This window comes from Cebidichthys violaceus, unplaced genomic scaffold (assembly GCF_023349555.1).
Source record: "Cebidichthys violaceus isolate CVI_PGR_0920_01 unplaced genomic scaffold, fCebVio1.0.p SCAF_31, whole genome shotgun sequence".
Taxonomy (NCBI): domain Eukaryota; kingdom Metazoa; phylum Chordata; class Actinopteri; order Perciformes; family Stichaeidae; genus Cebidichthys; species Cebidichthys violaceus.
In genome coordinates, this window is record NW_027176495.1 from 866845 (window position 1) to 886965 (window position 20121).

Consider the following 20121-nt stretch of genomic DNA (forward strand, 5'->3'; position numbering starts at 1 on the left):
CTTGACGCCGCTGTAAGCGGCAGGGAAAAAAGAGTCAAGTAAGCAACAGGAACAAAGTTGTGGGACCGGAGTCCCGCACACCGCGGTGTTCACCCTCGAAAATGCAATAACCATCTTTCCGTTTCACAGACACAGCCTGTCGCGTGCTTTAAGGACTACCGTAGTTGTGCGTTTGCTTTGCGGTGCAACAAAAAAAAAAGGCGTTTTTTTTTGTTTTGTTGGCACATTGTGGAGACTGGATGCGCTGGAGGACGGGCTGCTTTCACTCAGCTAACGCAGTTCAGAAGACTGAGTGCCTCGCACCGAGCGGAACATGCCTTAGATTAATTGATCTTAATGTAACGTTAGAACAAAAAAAAAAAAACTTTAATTTTTTTTTTTTTGTAACTTTTCCAACACATTTTACGTCATTGGTCGGTCCGTACTCGACACGCTTCGGACTTGTTTTGAGGGCGCACGTCTTCTGACTGCTGACAGCGGAGGTGAGTGTTTGATTTGGATACATTGTATCAGCGGAACACAAGTTTAGAAGTCAGACTTCAGCTGTTAAAGCGTTGAATCGCCGGGTCCTACTTATCGTGAGGTCTTGTACTGAGGCAGCTCTTATTGCAACATGATGAAAAGTCAGAAAGCTCTAAATACCTCCGAGATAAAACATTAACTACGATTGGTTTACAGATTAAAAGTCCCCTTTATGTGCTTTGTGTCAGGTTTTTTTTTTTTTATAATCTCGTCAGATTACTACAACACAGGAGTACTTTAAATGTATCGATCTCAATCGACACTGCTCTTGTTCAAATAAACCCGTCTAGGATAGACTGACCTCCACCTGTTGGAAGTTTACAGCTTCAATGCTTTCTGATTGAACTGGCTGATTGGACCCTTCGGTGGTTTTTGCCCCGGTTGTCTGAACTGCTTCACTGAGAGGAACCGGCATCGTAAAGCCAGCACCGGCGCAGACAGACGGGACTGTCTTTTCCTTCACTTTACAGTTGTTATTTTTGGGGTCTTGCATCATCTCTGAAGAACTGTAGCCCACCAAGCACTCCTCCTCAAATCTGCGCATGCACTCCTTTCATGGTAAAAAAGCAAGCTATTTTGGGAGTTGAGTTTTTAATGAAAGGACACCTTAACCTCAAGCATTGACCCTACACTACAAAGCAGGTGCTTAAACATTGACCTGCAGCACCAGCTGACCCGTTCACCAGGTCAAAGTGAATTTTGGAAATGACGAAATATGGTGGTTCATTTTTGGAGCTACTGAAAGTTCTGCAAACGTCCCCATGATAAAAACAACACAGTGCCATTTGCAAATATGACATGACAAGACGTTAACATTTGAGTGTGATATAATAATTGATTAATGAGGAAACTCCCATCATTACTAGAAACTCTCACCACTCACAGGGATCCACAGTCCAGGGTCCATGATGACAAACCTTCCCCACTAGCCCTCCTCCTACAGAACACCATCAGATACCTCTGAAGTCACTAAACTCTGAGATTGTTGGCGAGTAATTTACGAGCCTCTGCAAAAGCCTGCGCTATAATTTTCCATTATTACGGCATCGGTTACTAATGGGATTTGTTTGACACATAAATCAAGGCCCACGTTGTCAGCGGAGGCCATGACACCGGCTTGTTTCTACCCCAGGATCCCAAACAGCTGTTAGTGTTTTCATGCCCTACGTCAGGTGTTATTCCTGCGTGCTGTGCGACCGTGTCTCAATGTTCTTTTTGTTGTGTGAAGCTGTAAAGCACGTGTCCTCCACTCTCCCGGCCTCCCTTTCTCGTTTAAAGTCACATTAGAGCAGAAAGGAGTTCACGTTTGATTCTCACACACAGGTGCAGAAAGAGGGGCCGGTGCATCGAGGAGCCTGGACCTGCATCGCACGATTTCAACCGATTAAATCGCCGACATGGCATCGCACGGCGACATCGCAGAGGGAGGAGCCAACGAGGAGTTCAACGACATCATCAAGTGGAGATCTGGTATGTTTCTGGGATTGTTTCCTATTGGACACACACCGCTTGCAGAGTGTGTGTGTGTGTGTGTGTGTGTGTGTGTGTGTGTGTGTGTGTGTGTGTGTGTGTGTGTGTGTGTGTGTGCGCCCAAAAAAGCTGTCAGATCATTCGGTGGTCTTCTCACACGGTACGCTGTGAGAACTTCTTTTTTGTCGTACGTGCATGAGAGCGGTCGCTGAAAGGAAACGCTGACGGAGCCAGAGGTCCTCGCTGTGCGTGGTTAACCTCGGTTCCCACGGAGACGAAAGGGGGAAAAGCGACGGTGGCGTGGAGAGAGAGAGAGAGAGAGAGAGAGAGAGAGAGAGAGAGAGAGAGAGAGAGAGAGAGAGAGAGAGACGGTCGGTTGTAACGCGTTTTGCACGGAGAAGGAGGAAAGTCAACAGGCGAGGTGACCGATGACAGTGGAGAAGACAGGAATGCAGGGATGGGTCTGAAGAGCCGCGCCCTGTGATCCCTTTCTCTGCGGATCATTCCATTCCGTGGGTTAATCTTTTGTGGAGACGCACAAACAAGTTGTTGCTCCGGACGGTGGAGTGCTGCAGTCGAGCGAGCTGTGAACATTCAGGACCGGCACGTCATTACTGAGTCCGTTGAACCTGATACCGTGTCCGTCTCTGCTTGAAGATGGGATTTCTCGCTGGGCTTTAACTTGAAGACACTTTGTGTTCATGAGCTGCACTTTTTGCATACAAACTGTCAAATAAAAACTTCTTCTTAACAAACTTTAAAACATCACAAAGGCATTTCCCACAATGCATTTATAACAGGAATACAAGGATACTTGTATATCAGGATACAATAGTTGATAAACTATACTAAAATTCTGTTGATATTGATAATAATGATGATTTTGTTAGTGAATTATTAAGTGTCTGGTAACCCTTCAACGAAGTCCTGTAATTTAAATTATAGCTTCAATCAACTTAAAGCAGCAAATCACTGGTGTGTTGCTTCCATTGCTTCGATAATGTTCACTGCAATGTGCAGCTGGAATCAATCGTATGGAAGCGCTTATGTTGGCATCAAAAAGTTCTGGTCCGCCACGTGCTTTAATTGAAATATGCTGGACATCCGTCCCCACGCCCCGTCCTCGCTGCTCGTCCCTCTTTACTGTAAACTGTGAAATGAGAATAAGTGATAATAAGAAGAAGAAGAGCTGGTAGGTTTATCCGTCATGTGCCAGCTTTCCACGCCCGGGCAGACTCCGTGCCGGCAGGAGTTTGTAATTTACAACGCTTGTATCCAGACCACAGTGCTTTTTCTTGCAGAGATTCCGGTTTCCCTAGCAACCCCAAAAGTAATGTTTTTCTTTTTCTGGCAAAGCAGGGGTCGGGGGGGGGGGGGGGGGGGGGGGGCATTTAGCACGTAGCTTAGCTGCACACTAAAACGACCCACAGAAAAAAATTGCAGGGCACGCTCGTGTCGAAGCCTTTTGCCAAATTGTTCCTGGGCTTTCCGGAAATACGGCTGAAATGAGGTCAAACCAGGGAAAACAGCTGCACACCTCACGATGAGAACGTGAGGATGAAGGTTCTTTTTCAGAGTTGTTCTAATTGATCCTGTGAAAACCCAACAAACCTGGGTTTGTCTGCTGCGACGTAAGAAGTCGAGACGGGAAGGTAGACGGTGAGGAAAGAGAGGTTTGTAGCATACGTGGTGCTGAAACATGGGCTTTGAGAGGTGATTGACAAGCAGGTGTGTGTGTGTGTGTGTGTGTGTGTGTGTGTGTGTGTGTGTGTGTGTGTGTGTGTGAGAGTGAGTACCTGATCACATCTGCTACTTCTGGAAAGGTATTTTCAAGTGGAAAAATCCACCCAAAATCCATTTAAAAGCAACCATTTTCAGCATGCTGTGGTCCTGTTTACCGCTGTGCGTTTGAGATAATAATCATAAAGACGTCTGTCCTTGTTTACCTTGTGAAACCACAACGGGCTCGTTGCAACACAACATGTAAGAGTTTGAGCGAGGCGTGTGACTCTGACTGCCGTTGTGTGACGGGTGGGGATCTTTGAGAGGTGATTGACAAGCAGGTGTGTGTGTGTGTGTGTGTGTGTGTGTGTGTGTGTGTGTGTGTGTGTGTGTGTGTGGGTGTGGGTGTGTGTGGTGGGCAGGTGGAAGGATGTTGTCACAGCTGAGACGAGCCTTGTCCCACGTGTTCGTCTGATCTCGCCATGGGGGCGTGTCTGAACGCTTGAAAACTTTATCGACAGTGGAGTTCATGCTCAAACAGCATCGATACTGACAGAGGGAGAATGAACACCGGTCACCCCGATCACATGGAGAGAGTAAACAGCAGCGTGTGTGTGTGTGTGTGTGTGTGTGTGTGTGTGTGTGTGTGTGTGTGATGGAGGTCAGCAGGCTAGACAGTCGCTCATGTTTTCCAGCGTGTCGAGTTGTTATGCAAGCTCACAATGGACCGGGGAGACGGAGAAGAATGTGAAGCTGGAGAAGCTAGTGCTTCTGGGAAAAGTGACAATGATGTTAAGAGTCGTTTATCGAACAACGTAGCCACTTGCTGCTCCTCGACTGTGAGTGTTTGCGTTGTTTTTTTTTCCCCCTTCGTTATGTCTTCAGGCAGCTTGAAGACTTTACCTTGAGCTTCAGGAAGCCGTGACCTCGACCTGCATCTTACCCAATGAATCTACGGACAAACGGCAGTGAAGGAATCGTCACCTGTGCCCCTGAAGCTGACCCAGTAGGCTGTTTGAGAACCAGATGTGTGAGGCGCAGCACTACTTAAAGGGCTGAACCAGATGTTCAGGAGTAGCTCCAAACGTTTCCTGGTTGAATTACCCCGCAGCACCCTGCAGCCCTGCCCGCCCCCTCCCCCTCCCCATTCCAGAGTGCAAACAAAGGTGAAAGGTCATATATCATCCACTGTTGTTTAACGACCATTACACAGTAATGGACACTCACCTGACCTTATTTCCTCTCTGTTTATTTGTCACTTGAGAGCTCTGCGTGGGGAACTGGGAACTCTGGTTACCCGACCCCGGTCTTGTTCTTCTTCATCTGTCTATTCTCTTGCTGCTTCACACATCTTTTCTCTCTCTAAATGTGAGAGTTTGGGTTAGACAGGTGAAGATGTGGTGGGTGACTCCGGCTCCTTTTAGAGGGTCATATCTCTATTATTGTCAGCAAAATCCGAGCATATCCACTCATTTCTAACCCTCGTGTCTTATAAGAGAACAGGAACGTTGCTCTCAGGGTGTGTTCAGAAGGTTTCTCTGGAGACGTGTCACCATAACGAGCTCAGAAGCACGTCATGGATTGCTTAATTCCAGCCTGCTGGCTGCTCGTAGCAGGGTGTACCGGGCGTTAATACGAGTTTCAGCCGTGACCGTAACAACTTTCTGTCGGTGGTATGCAGTGTTATGCAAATGCATAATGATGGGTGTTGCATGTGCATGTGTGGGTAGCGCGGAACACAAATCAAAACAAAGAAGCATTCACTGTGGCCGCCCTCTCCTGCTGAGATGTCATGACCTGAATCTGTTTTTTTTACTTTGCCTCTGGTGCGCGAGCTTCACTTTCTGGTGAGAGTCTACGGTCGCTGAGATTTTACAAGAGCATCGTTTTGACTTTAAGGAAGCAAAGTGTCCGCCGGGAATGCAGCTGGATATACAGTATACACACACACACACACACACACACACACACACACACACACACACACACACACACACACACACACACACACACACACACACACACACACTAGTGCACACAAGTGTGTGTTGGTGTGTGTCTCTTTGCTTCTAGCTGGGTTTTGGCTGCCTGGGAAGTGGGAGGAAACAAGCTCTGCAAAAAAAAATTCAGGCTGGAAATTTGGGAATGGAAGCCGTGGCCAAAACATCTCCCCTGGGTGTGGTTGTCTGTGGGACTCTGCCTCTTTGGTCCATGCCCATGTGAAATGTGTGTGTGTGTGTGTGTGTGTGTGTGTGTGTGTGTGTGTGTGTGTGTGTGTGTGTGTGTGTGTGTGTGTGTGTGTGTGTGTGTGTGTGCGCGCGCCCGCCCAGCAGCATTGAGACACCACGCCCAGCTGACATTTAAACTCCTCTAGAGAGGGCTGAAAATGATCAGTGTTGGATGTTCCTGCGGTTGTTGAACACATCCAAAGCGGTCTCCTCTTTACTGTGAAGCTCCTCTTTCCAAAGCAAGCCCTTCTAGTTTACACCCCCCCCCCCCCCCTTCAGCCCCTTTTTCCAAGCTCATTAGGGCCACAAAGCCATGTTGCCCAATCTACCTTCTGACCCCTCGCATGACAGGATTTACTAAAACAGAGAAACAGACTGAGGCCCACAGAGAGTTCAGATTAACCCCTGAAAGCTCCTCTGGTGTATTTCAGTACTGAGTGAATGAATCCCTCTATTGAAATGTCTTTTTTTCTTCTAGCGCTGAAGGGTTTCTAGGTTCTTAATAGGTTTGTGTTACTTGTTCTAGTATTGATGGACTAAACTAGGTCCATAAAGCGTTCTGACACTGTGTTAAAGCTGGGAGTGATACCACAAACTCTACAGTTGTTGTCTATTTTACTACCTAGCCCTGGAGGGAGTTGAGAACGCGCTGAACGTTGTTTTTGTGTTTCTCTCAACACTGCGCACAGAACGAACGGGACACAGTGGGTGAGAAAAGGTCTCGGGTCAGCCGGGGACGGTGTGGCTGCTGTACATGATTTAATTCACTTTATTATAATGAACACATTCAATGCACAGGATATCAATGATTCATATGATGATATGATTTAGAAATGTGCATTTTCCATCTCTTTCTCTTTGACGCTGGTCAGACCACTGACTCGTGTGTGTGTGTGTGTGTGTGTGTGTGTGTGTGTGTGTGTGTGTGTGTGTGTGTGTGTGTGTGTGTGTGTGTGAGTGATTGCCTGATCACATCTGCTACTTCTGGAAAGGTATTTTCAAGTGGGAAAAATCCACCCAAAATCCATTTAAAAGCACCCATTTTCAGCATGCTGTGGTCCTGTTTACCGCTGTGCGTTTGAGATAATAATCATAAAGACGTCTGTCCTTGTTTACCTTGTGAAACCACAACGGGCTCGTTGCAACACAACATGTCAGAGTTTGAGCGAGGCGTGTGACTCTGACTGCCGTTGTGCGACGGGTGGGGATCACAAACAGAAATCAAAGTTGACAATCAGGACAGGAAGCTGACAGAAAGAGGGCACGACTGTAACGTTAATTACATTATTTCATTACCAATGTCTGCGGGACGTCAAAGAGAGACGGTACAGTGGACCTTATTGTCCGTGGCGAGTGGGTGTCGACAGTGAAGCCTATCTGTGCGACTGGAAGGCATGGGTGTGAGAGACTGTCCTTGATTGTAGATGATTTATTTTTGATGTGGTCTAAATGTGTTTTATTGAGTTTGTGGGCGAGGAGGACACGCAGTCAGAACTCCGAACCTTGTGGCTCGACGTCATTGTTTCTGTTCGTCTTCGTGACGTACGGATGAGTTGTATGATTCATATATCAGCATAAATAACAGTGCGTCTTGATGAATGAAGCGTGAGAGAGAGAGAGAGAGAGACACAGAGATGTTTATGCACACGCACTCACACGGCTCCATCCGAGCAGCTCGATGACGGACGCTCTCGGCGGGGAGTGTCTGTGTCCGTCTCTGGGTTCATGACTGATGCAGCCGAGTGGAAAGTCCCTTTTTGGTCTCTTGATTCCTTCGGTCACCGCCTGAGCCAGCCTCACCCTAACCCGAGTGGTTCCTCTTTGAGTGGTGACCAGACCAGCTGCTACGACAACAACTCTCTCTCTCTCTCTGGAAGGAAGTGGATTTCATTCACTCAGACTCAGGAAGTTGGTCACGGGTCACCCGGGCTGGTATTCCTCCTCTACTTCCTCCTTTTCTGAAGGAAGAAAAAAAAAAAAAGAGAAAAACAAAAGACAGAGAAATGAACTTTCTCCCTCTGTCTCCCTCCCCCCTCCCTCCCATCTGTGTCCCTATGTTACCCTCTCTGTGGGAATAGAGTTGTTTGTTCAGTTGCCCCTCATTGACTAAATATGTCAATGAGCAAATGGACTCAGACCTTTGCCCGGTTCCCTGTTCCACCACGCTGACCTGCGTTTAAATGTCACGAGTCACAGCTTTTAGACTGCGTGTCCTGCATGTAATGCCGAGTCACTTCTTTTGAGTGCTTTCACACAAACGCTAGCAAAGGAAGTGGCTGCTGGAGCCGATGGGTGTCAGCGGCGTGTTTTCGGGGTTCGGGTCGCTCTTGATCGTGTTTATCTGGTGTCGCTCTCTGCGACGCGGGAGAGCGAGAGCCGCCGTCCCCCCCGTCCCCCCGTCCCCCCGTCCTCCCCCGTCAGGATGTAGTTTTCTTCAGAATCAGCTGTCGGTTACAGCGCTGCATCTCGTATACGTCAACAAACATCTACGTCACCTGTCACTTACCTCTTTTAATTGAAGCAGCCCCGGCTCTTGTCACTCACTTTTCACTCGCCCTCCTTGTCGAGTGTGAACATGTGTGTGATGTCACATCTGACAACCCCGGCCCAAATAAACAAACCCAGCGTACTCGATAAGTGCTCTCACACCTCCACTTCCTCTTTCTCTCTCTCTCTCTCTCTCTCTCTCTGTCTCTCTCTCTCTCTCTCTCTCTCTCTGTCTCTCTCTCTCCCCACACCATCTTCTTGCCTTCCTGTTCCGGATTTGTTTCTCTTCTCTTTGTTTCTCTTTCTTTCCCCGTCTGTTTATCTCTCTCTCTTTTTTTCTTCTTCTATAAAGCCTTGCTTTCCAGCATGAATTTGAGTAAGTGGACGTCGTGGAGAAAGCGTAACTTCTTCAGGAGGAGAGGAAAGCCTGAAGTTAGTCCTGATCTAGGTGAGTGGATGAGCCCATCTGTGTCACCGTCCATCTGTGGAGGACTTTAACAACGAATTCAGAGAAGTGTTACACGAACCCTAGCTGTTCATCCACTTCACTGATCACTTAACAAACTGAATATATATATATATATATATGTATATGTATATGTATATGTATATATATATATATATGTATATATTTATATATATATATATATGTATATGTGTATATGTATATGTATGTGTTTATGTATATATATATATATATATATATATATATATATATATATATATATATATATATATATATATATATATATATATATATATATATATATATATATATATATGGAGGATTGGATCTGAGGAATGTGAGTTTGGAAGGATTTCAATCTAATGCATCAGATCCCAAAGTTAAAGCCTCCGCCCCGTCACATATTTGGGCAGTGATCTCCGGGCGATACCTTCTTTGTCTCCTTTTCCCATCTCGTCACGGAGCGTCCGCTCTGCCCTTTTGCACGCAGGGATGGCGGCGAACAGTGTCTCTGTGTTCACCTGTGTTCGTTCCCTGTCCCACAATGCATTGTAACTCCCCACGCTAGGCCTGCCCTGTCGTGTTCTGCTCTGCCCCCAATCTGTTTCCCTTTCATTGGCAGTCTCTCTCTCTCTCTCTCTCTCTCTCTCTCTCTCTCTCTCTCTCTCTCTCTCTGCAGCAGCATTCTTCTGATCTTTTCATCCCTCGCTGGTCAAGGAGCGACAGAGGCAGGAGAGAGAGAGAGAGAGGAGGAGAGTGAGGCATGAATGTCAAACTCTGTTTTGTGCTGATACACTTGGATTATCTCTCGCTACCTTTTTTTTTTTTTTTGGTGTTTTTTTGTGTTGCTTCTTCGGTTCAGCGCTGTGTGGGGTCTGATGGTAAATGATGGCAGAGTATGGCCTCAAACTCAGAGGTAGGAACTTTTGACAGGTGTGTGACACATGGCCTGGTGGCAGCTGGGTGTGTTACAGGTGGTGCGGTAGACCAATGCTGTATAGAAGTATCCTGTCATGTGTTCTATATGTACGCTAAAGATGCCACAGGGTTTTACCACAGCTGTTACTTGGCTGATTGTTACTCTGAAGTGTTTTCCTTACAAATTCCCAGATCTTAGCTGGTGAGAAGAGTGTCAACAAGGCTGTGTACCGCCGCCTGGGACAAGCTTAGACAAGTGACCGCTGGAGGAAGGCGGGAGGAATGATCGGAATTCTCACGCATTCCTCCCAACGCACACAGTCAAAATAAAACACGTCCCATCCAACTGTTAACTGGATTCAGTTTGATGTGAACGTGTATGAGGAAAACTGGATCACGATCACGCGACTGTCACAAACAGATAAAATCACTATTTACATGTCTTGGGATGATACGAAGAAGGCCAGTTTGTTTTTAGACGCTTCAGTCCAGATTGCCGGTTACACCTCCTGATCTACGGGCCCATCAGTGGGTTTACGCTCGTCGTCTTTTTGGTTCCTCACACTTCATTTTGGTTTCTACGCCCTCTGGTGTTTTCGGTGAACAGCGCAGCACGCGTCCACGCTCGAGCTCGCTCGCCGTCTGCGGGAGGCCAAGCGTGAGTATAAACAGAGCTTAAGGAATCAGTGCCCTCCACTAGGCTGCGGGTGGCGCTGATCCGAGAGACGGGACGGCCAAAAGCTGAGCCTCCTTCTGGCCTCCCGTCGAGGTGAAGTTCACCCTTTTTTCATGAATGCGGCCTCTGCTCCAGAGTCCTTTTACAGTCGGGACATTAAGCCTTCCTCACTGTTCCGTCTCCGATGACTCCGGTAAAGCACGAACAGAAAAAAAAGGTTTATTTCTGTCGTAGTGACTTTCGACACCGTGACAACTTTCAAACAAACACTCCGGTTGGATTTTCCGCCTATTAAACCTTCAGCTGATACTGGGGCTGACTGTGTGGCTTCTCAGTGGCCACACAGGAGAACAAGTTGTAGCTTTACCCAAGTATAACTTAACAAGTTTGACTCGGCTCAAGTTTAATCGCTGCTCACTGGTGCAGCTAAACTTTGTCAACATCTCTGTTTATTTAATCCCTGAGCTCTGGTGTTGACTGTGCGATGCTGCCGTGGAAACCCTGAGGGTTTGTTTGATTTTCACCTCGGTGCCTCCCACCTTGTCCCCCCCCCCCTTCTCCCTGCTGTGTGGTCACAGGCTCTCTCCACCTGTGAGGGGGGTGGGGGTGGGGGGGGTGCACTAATAGGCCGGAGCTGTGTATTTGACGTGTCTGCTCTGTGTTCCCAGCTGGCTGCTCTGAAGAACACGTGTGTTTCCTGCCTGCTTGATGTCCTCTTCTGAGGTTCGCTTGCGGTTCGTTCCTCTCAGTCGAAGCGTTCTTCTTTAATGTTGGTCGACACTGGGTCAAGGGAAGTGGGAGCAGCCCCGGGGCAATTTTGACAGATCATGTAATCTCTCCCAGCGCAAAACAAAACGGTCAACGTATACATAGAGCATGTTGAGAGCATGTGTGCGCTCAGTGGCCTGTGAGAGGACACCAGTGGGATTACTCTCCCTGATGTGATCACTGCTTCCTGTTTGTCTGTTGAGGAACAGAAACGTTTGTTTCTCAGCACATTCACTGTACGTGACTCCACTTACACCAGTGTGTGTGTGTGTGTGTGTGTGTGTGTGTGTGTGTGAGTGTGTGTTTGGCTCAGTGATGTGAAATATGACGACTGATTGTTTGACCTGTGACTCTTTGGGTTCGGGTTAGTTCGCTTCGACTCACTGGGCTGATATCTTTATCACATGACCAAGTGACCCAACGCGATTGGTTTCCAGTGCAAGTGGTGAATAGGACCAGGCAAAAACTTTAATATCAGGAGGACCTCCGGTTCTATTTCCTCAGTAATAATTAACATTACTAGAAGGCAGAATATGTATCTTGAAAGGAATCCACCATTTGATGTCCAATGCTTCTATTGATGCTTTTTCCTTTTGGGTTTAAATGTACACCAGGCCATGATGACATGTTGACAGGCTTCAATTAGCAACAGCAGTGGCTTTAAATTATAAGTTAAACACCCAGGAATTTGTGTGGAAATCCGTGAACTGGACACGATACTCTATATAGCAACGGGTCACAAAGAGACAGGAGTAAGAAAACCTGTCCATGTCGTTGAGTTGTTTTTTTCACCTACGTCGTCGTTGGAACCTCATCTAGTGTCGTGTTAAAACAAATGTTGACTCTCTCTAATCATGTGGTGTTCAATGGCCTCAGCATAACTAATGAGACTTTACTTACAGGTACTAGTATACACAGTATTCACTCTGTGTGTGTGTGTGTGTGTGTGTGTGTGTGTGTGTGTGTGTGTGTGTGTGTGTGTGTGTGTGTGTGTGTGTGTGTGTGTGTGTGTGTGTGTGTGCGCGTGCGCGCATGTAACTGGTCATAAGCAAAGTGACATAAGTGGACATATGTAATGGTGTGTTAGTGATGTTTATACAGAAGGTGTTTTTCTCTCTCTCACTCACACTCACACTCACACACACACACACACACACACACACACACACACACACACACACACACACACACACACCCTCACCCTCTCTTGCACACAGCCCCGTCGCCGCTTTGATCCGTCCACCAGTAAGACATTCCTGTGCTGTGGTGAGTAGCAGCAGCAGACAGATTGAGGTGGAGCGGTGCATGAATCGAGTGTATTGTCCCCGTCGGAGGTGGTGAGGTGGAGAGCCCAGGAGGAGACCTGAGCCCACTGGGGACCCTCTCCCCACGGGCCCCACAGGTCCTCCACAGGCTGCTGATAAGACCGAAAAGGACGGGAGGCCTCCGCGTTGTATAAAAGGAAAATTTGTATTGTGTTGAAGGCATGCTTGTCCTGTCCTTGTCCTGCTCCTCGTCAGTTGTTTTCTCAATGTTCTTGCCAGCATTCTTCTCTCCCTCTGGCTGCCTCTCTTCATCTTTTTGTCTCTCTCTCTCTCTCTCTCTCTCTCTCTCTCTCTCTCTCTTTGTTTTGTCTTTCACTCTTCCTCCCTCCGTGTCTGTCAGGACATGTTAAACCATTCCACCGGTACGTTACCCACGGTGATTGATTGCCCACAGTTATCGGGCCCCTCTGTTATGTCACCTACCCCTTTTGTCAATCACGCTATCGTTTTTATCTCTCAAAGACCCCCACGACCGTCTTTGTCTCCTGTATCCTCTTTCCTCTCCATCACCTTTTGATTCATCGCCTCCGTCAGCGGTCGCCCCTTTTGTCTTTCTCACCTCTTGAGAAAGAATCCTTTAGGTTTTTATTGTCGCTGCCTGAGATTTATGTGGAAAAATAGGTCAACCTACTCTCAGGAGGGCCTGACACTTTTTACAGTGTTACGGTTCAAAGCCCTTTTAAAGACAACGGCGCGGAGAAGAGGACGCAGTGCAAGTGTATACGAGTAACTAGTGTCTCCTGCTTTAGCTACCTCACCCGTCCACTAGTCTCCTTCCACACAAATACCCCTCCACAGTCTCGTTGCCATGACAAAATGGATGACAATTTTCTTTGGGTCAAACTCTCTGTACAGCAGTGAACACCTTCTGTACGTTGACCCTTCATAGTTCCAGGAGAATCCTCTCTCTCGTCGAGTCTTGTCTCTTCCACCACCATTTATCTCCTCCTCTCATCTCGTCACCTCTCTCACCCCTACCTCTGGCCTCTGTTTGCAGTACATTCTTGTTTTTATGCCCCTTCTCACCCAGCCAGCGGCTGCACACACACACACACACACACACACACACACACACACACACACACACACACACACAGACCCCAAACAAAGACGCGATGACTGTTGGGGCTGGTGATCATAACCTCCGACCTTTTGTTCAGTTCATGGTACTTTACACAGTGGCTAGTTGAATGACAGTGGCAGTTTAATGCTCACACACACACACACACACACACACACACACACACACACACACACACACACACACACACACACACACACACACACACACACACACACACGGACTTTTGCGCCTCCATTCAAGACTGTAAATTATTTTCTACTCGATTCCCTCAGGTGTGCAACTCTGAGGGAGAATGACAACTTAATGAAGGGATTATTTAGGAGGTTAGAGTACAGGAACGTGACACGAGAAAGAAGGAAACTGAACACGACCTAAACTCGCAGAACATGGCAGGCTGACATCCACTTTTATCTGAGGTGCAGGTTCTCTGACATAAGAACAGATAACAGGCATTCCCTCAGGTGTACGACTCTAGAAGTTCATACGGCTGCCGTACTTTGTTGAGGAATGTCCTATTTGTCTGCAGTGAGTCTGGAGTTTAACGATCCACCGACATCCATCCATCCTGTGATTGTTGATTACGTGACGAGAGAAATTCACTCCATGGCCTCTAAATGATATAACAAGTATTGAATGTGTATCGGTCACGGTATCAGGGCTGATGCTGATCTGACCGATGGCATCATTCCGGGTCCAAAGTGAAGACTTTAAATTGCTTATTTTGTCTGTAGAGTAAAAAAAAAAAAAATCAAATAAATCAAAAGAGGTTCAGTTTCCTAAACTAAGAATGAAATCCTCACAGCTGAGCAGCTGTAATCACGACATGTTTTGAGTCATTACTTTACAAATTAGTCTGCGGTTCAAAAATGCCTCGTTTAATTCAGTGCTTATTGATCAATCATCATTAATCATTTCCTGATGGAAATGACACACAGTCAGGCCTTATTGGAGGGAGCCAGGCTGGAGGGAGTTGAGGGGGAAGAGAATGTGAAATATTTGGATTCAGAGATCAGGGGAACATCATAAATGGGCTCAGATGCAGATGGGTTTCCGTTGCCGACACGGCACACCTTTTTGACATTCTCCACAAATGATCAAGCGCCCCTCTCGCCTGCATTGTGTTGCTGTAGCTTTCTGGTGTTCCAGCCGCATCGATCATGAGGCTTTTAAGCCGCGACGCCTCCAGCCTCAATAACCTTTTAGCAGCATGTCAGCGTGAGAGTGAATTAAGGCACTGGGGTCCTGAAATAAACGAGTGAAAATGGACTTTTGACTGTTAACAATGTCCGACGCTGCTGTCGTCATAAGACCGGCTCTACCTTCTGTCCACGTCGACGTTTTTTTTAACCACTCGTCTATCAACCAGCTTTCTAACAACCCCCTCTCCTTTGTCCTCCACAGATGAGCACGACTCAGTACAGAAGAAAACATTCACCAAGTGGATAAATGCTCAACTCTCCAAGGTAACGCGAAAAAGACCGTCGACCGAACTTTAACCGCACGGCTTAAAAACAGATTAAAAAGATGCAAATGTGTTCAGAAAGAAGCCCATTAAACTGAGTTACTGCTTCTAAAAGAGCTTCATCTGCCTGATATTAAAGTAACAAACTGTACAGAGGGACTGAAATGGTGGGACTATATCAAGGTTATTTTATTTCAGTCCTAAAATGTTTAGTCCCACAGCAGGTTAGCTGCGCTGCTGGCAGGGTAGTCGACTAAACTGTAAATGTTGTCGTTACTGTTCTATGATTTAATGTTTCTGCTCTTAATGCGGTGAAATGAAGCACAAATGTTCAGAACAATGAACTGCATGTCTTAGTCCATTACTCTACCCGGCAACAGTTTCCCTCAGAGCACTAATGGCTTTGAGTGTGTGGCCCTCATCGTTCTCACAAGCACACCATTCACAGTTGTGTTAAATATGCTTATTAGATTGTATAAAGTTTCCCTCCGTCTTCTCTTCTCTGCTTTTGATGGTTTCAAAGTGTTGCATGTCGATGGCCATGACGATAGAATTTGTAATATCCTGCCAAACGTCTCTTCATCTTTTTCATATTTGAAGCTTTCGCATTCCCTCCAGACGTACCTGTTGAAAACATCTCGTTGCTCATGTTCCAGGGTTAGGGTCATTGGCTGGTTGAACTCCCCATTTTAACCGTTTTCATTAAAATGCATGTAAATGTGAGGCCTCTGGGAATTAAAGTCCACTTTGTCGCGTAAATCCCCTCTAAATGCCAATCTGACAGTCATTTTGAATATCCTCCTTGATGCCGACACATCGTCGACACCACCTTACACCGCTTCTGCTGTGTTCTCCTGTCAGACGGGGAAGACGCTCATCAACGACATGTTCTCTGACCTGAGGGATGGGAGGAAGCTGCTGGACCTGCTGGAGAGTCTCACTGGCACTGTACTGGTGAGTTTGTGTATATTAAGGTCTGTCAAAGGTTTCTTTTGGGGGGCACGGGCGGGGTCGTATCGCCACTAAAACGCTTTTTTTTCGGCTACATTAAGAGCAGATCTTTGGGAAACGATGTACTTTTTCCATTTCATCAACTATAGCTGCGTAGTTGTTGATTGTAATATTTCAGGTTTTCAACAGAAGATCATTTTTTTTTGGAGTGTCCGTCTCTATGGCTGCATGTCGTCAGTGTCCGACCATGAGCACACTTTTCCAGCGTCACCTCGGTGTCACCCCTTCAACAGCGTATCTGCTTTCCAGCGCCTGCAGCCGCGCTAAGTGCCGACTGTCTCCGCGCCGTACATGCAGGCGCACACATGTGCACACACGCCATCTCTCTGATACCACAATACTAATGCCATAATGGGGTGCTAATGAGTGATCGAGTTATGTGGAGACTTAAAGAGGATTTTCAGTTGGCAGCTGTTCATCCTGCCGTTCTTTCCGTAAGTTGGCCTGTGGACACTGCTGATAGGCTAATGGGTGTGATTAACGTATGGAGAGAAACACTCCGCTGAGTGATGGCATTCCTGTTCCTTGGTGTAGCGATGCCTCACATTTTTTTTCCCCCTGAGTGTGAATAAATAAATGAATAAATGTGTCGTAGACTCAATTTTCGAGAAACCGCTCTATGTATCTCTGATGATTTAATGAACGGCCAAAGATTCCTGCAGGCTAATGATAACGCTGAGCATGCTGTCAGCTGATCGCCGCTGTGTTTCCTGTTCCTCAGACCAAAGAGAGAGGCTCAACCAGAGTGCACGCTCTCAACAACGTCAACAAAGTTCTTCAAGTCCTGCATCAAAATAACGTGAGTGTCTGTTGTTTTCTGCCGTCAGCTGCTGTTGACGTATGTTTTTTTAGCCAAAACCACGTCCGTGTGGTCCTGAACCGGGTCAACGAGTCTGCGGGGTTTTATTTTAGCGTAGCGCGGCCAGAAATAAGGAACTATAATGAACCGTAAACGTACCTGCTGCTGTGTAGTTGAAGGCAATATGTCCAAGTTTAGAAGTTGGGGATAGAAACATGCACACACAGAAGTATAACCAACCGTGTGTGTGTGTGTGTGTGTGTGTGTGTGTGTGTGTGTGTGTGTGTGTGTGTGTGTGTGTGTGTGTGTGTGTGTGTGTGTGTGTGTGTGTGTGTGTGTGTGTGTGTGTGTGTGGCGCAGAGCGAAAGAGTGACTGAGAGAGAAGGGGCGGCGCGGCAGGATGGAGCTCATTGGGACTAGAGGGGGGGTCGGGGGGGGCTCTGCCGTATACAGAGAGGTCACTTTTTAGTTTAACCAGACACTTGACCTCATGTTCCACTCGGTGCCTTGATCCGCTCCAAAACATCTATATATATAATCAGTCCACACATGGCCTCTCCTCTGCAGACACACTTCACAGGTACCGTTGGAAGGGAGCAATTAGGGTCGTATAATCCACTGTGTGGGGGGGAATGCACGGTTCAGAGGTTTTCAGCTGCACCAGTGTGGACACTCATTAAGATTCAAAGCAATAGAATATGTAGTCCACCTGATGAAGACAGTCAAATGTTACTTTGTGTCTCACTGTAAGGGTTGGTGCCGTAACCAGCTTCATTCTGAACAGATTTAATGATTACAGCAAACAAAAGATTTCCTCTGAGAAGATTTCATATCGTGTGCAACCGGGTTGGCTTTCCAGCTAATCCGCTCAAAACGGGAATATTTGAACTACGTGCCATCGCTTGTATTTTACAACGAGCGTGTAATCTTCCCTCAGGTCGATCTGGTAAACATAGGAGGGACAGATATTGTGGATGGGAACCACAAGCTGACTTTGGGCCTCATCTGGAGTATTATCCTCCACTGGCAGGTGAGCACACGTGTAGACACACATGGCACCGCTCCTTTCTTTCTACCCACATCCTGCACACACACACACACACACACACACACACACACACACACACACACACACACACACACAAAGGCTCAATTATGTTTGCGCTGGAGGTAAACTCCCAAATCACTAATGATCCAGAGGGATTAAAAATACAGATGAGGCAAACAGGCATTTGAAAGTCTATGCCAGTCACATGATGCTCTAATCATGGTCCCCTGGTGATCATTAGAATAATCATCACTTTCCATGTCACTCCTGTTTCTTCACTCATGTTAATGTGTGTGTGTTGTTGTTTTTTTACTTCTTCTTCTCCATGTTTGTGTAGGTGAAAGATATCATGAAGGATATCATGTCCAACCTGCAGCAGACCAACAGTGAGAAGATCCTCCTGAGTTGGGTTCGTCAGTGCACCCGCTCGTACCCAGAAGTCAATGTGCTGAACTTCACCACCAGCTGGGCGGACGGCCTGGCTCTCAACAGCATCCTTCACCACTTCAGGTGAGGAGGGATCACAGATTCTGGGGTTTTTTACTGCAGTGATCTGATGAAACGGACAATATCCTCTGTCTTCATTCATGTCTTTGTATTTTGGTACATTTAGTCTGAATTGTATTAACTTCTTTTTCCGTACCTTTTTTATGTGCCACGTTTTGATATTTGTTGCTGTTGGAGGAATTTTCCACTTCTGACATATGCCCTTTGACTCCTGGAATTTAATTTAGAAATGCTACATCAGAATGTCCTGGTTCTCTCTGAGTGACACCTTGAGGTGGTCTGCTATCAACCTGAGGTGAAATGATGTTGTAACTATGCACCATTTCCTCTAAAATCAAATCTGTAATTAGACAAATTGTCTCATGAATGTGATTTAAAGTTGGCTCGTGAATGAGATTTTGAAGGGCTTTAAGAACGGCTGATATAAAGCGTTCTGTGTGTGTGTGTGTGTGTGTGTGTGTGTGTGTGTGTGTGTGTGTGTGTGTGTGTGTGTGTGTGTGTGTGTGTGTGTGTGTGTGTGTGTGTGTGTGTGTGTGTCTGAAAGAGAGGGAGAGCTTGTGAGGATACCCAGGCTAAGTGGCAGGAGGTCAGGTTGACAGGTCAGCGCCTGCCGGGTGTGTGTACACCGCCTGACTTGCTCTGTTTACGCCTGCCATGCCTCTGTTTACACACGCTCAGTGTGTGTGTGTGTGTGTGTGTGTGTGGGTGGGTGTGTGTGTGTGTAAGCTGCTGTGTGTGTGAAAGAAAGAGAGCGGGAGAAGCGTTAAGGCTGTTTTTCCCCCGTTTTCTGTAACCCCTTGTCTTTCCTAGTGACACGCACACACACACACATAGACACACACACACACACAGACACACACACACACACACACACACACACACACACACACACACACTCACTCACAGGCCTGTGAGCTGTGAGAAAGGCCAGTGTTGGTTTAGACCTGGGCCAGGATTTAGGTGGATAACTGAACACACACATTCCACACCCAACTGGCCTCAACACAAGTCCCGACTGTGCAACTAAGGGAAGAGTCTTTTCTGTGCGGAGAACAGATTACATGTTCCAAATACTTGTTCCTTGTTGTAGGGTTACCCTCAGGAAAAGGTAATTTTTTGTGTCCAAATATTATCTAGAAACCTTCCACCCCTAGTTCAACCCCGGTTCTATCATTGTTGGTATGTGTGAAACAGAAATTCTGCTCAACTCAGGTAAAGTGTATTAAGATTTACCTTCCCTCCAACAGCACCAGTGCTTTGAGAAATGTATGATATGATGTATGTGTGTTTATGGATTATCTGAGACCGTAACCTCCATTTTGGAAATGACTACAGTCTCTGCTCTCATCGCCGCTGTTCTTTGTGTCTTCAGGCCCAATGCGTTCAGCTGGGATCAGGTGGTTGGACTGAGCCCCGTGGAGAGACTGGACCACGCCTTCACCGTAGCCAAAGACCAGCTGGCTATTGAGAGGCTACTGGATGCCGAAGGTACGGCCTCATTGAGCCGCTCTGAACGCTGAACCACCACTACCTTTTATAGTAGTCCCAAAGATTAACTGGATGTAAAATGATATTTTACTGTCCAAAATTCCCTCGTATTAAAACATGGCCTGTGTTCACGGAGCCAG

The 20121-nt window shown here is 46.8% G+C and overlaps 1 protein-coding gene across 2 annotated transcripts in view; it reads left to right on the forward strand.

Moving 5' to 3' along the window:
- The window catches only part of utrn (utrophin), a 152916-nt gene continuing 132795 nt past the window's right edge, over positions 1–20121 (forward strand). The window contains exons 1-8 of one of the 2 annotated variants that reach the window (XM_068724443.1): positions 1–38; positions 1846–1992; positions 15068–15129; positions 15990–16082; positions 16861–16938; positions 17876–17968; positions 18324–18496; positions 19866–19981. In XM_068724443.1, the coding sequence (XP_068580544.1) occupies positions 1920–1992; positions 15068–15129; positions 15990–16082; positions 16861–16938; positions 17876–17968; positions 18324–18496; positions 19866–19981 (688 nt within the window). In that variant the 5' untranslated portion in view covers positions 1–38; positions 1846–1919. The other variant, XM_068724442.1, reaches the window with a different exon arrangement.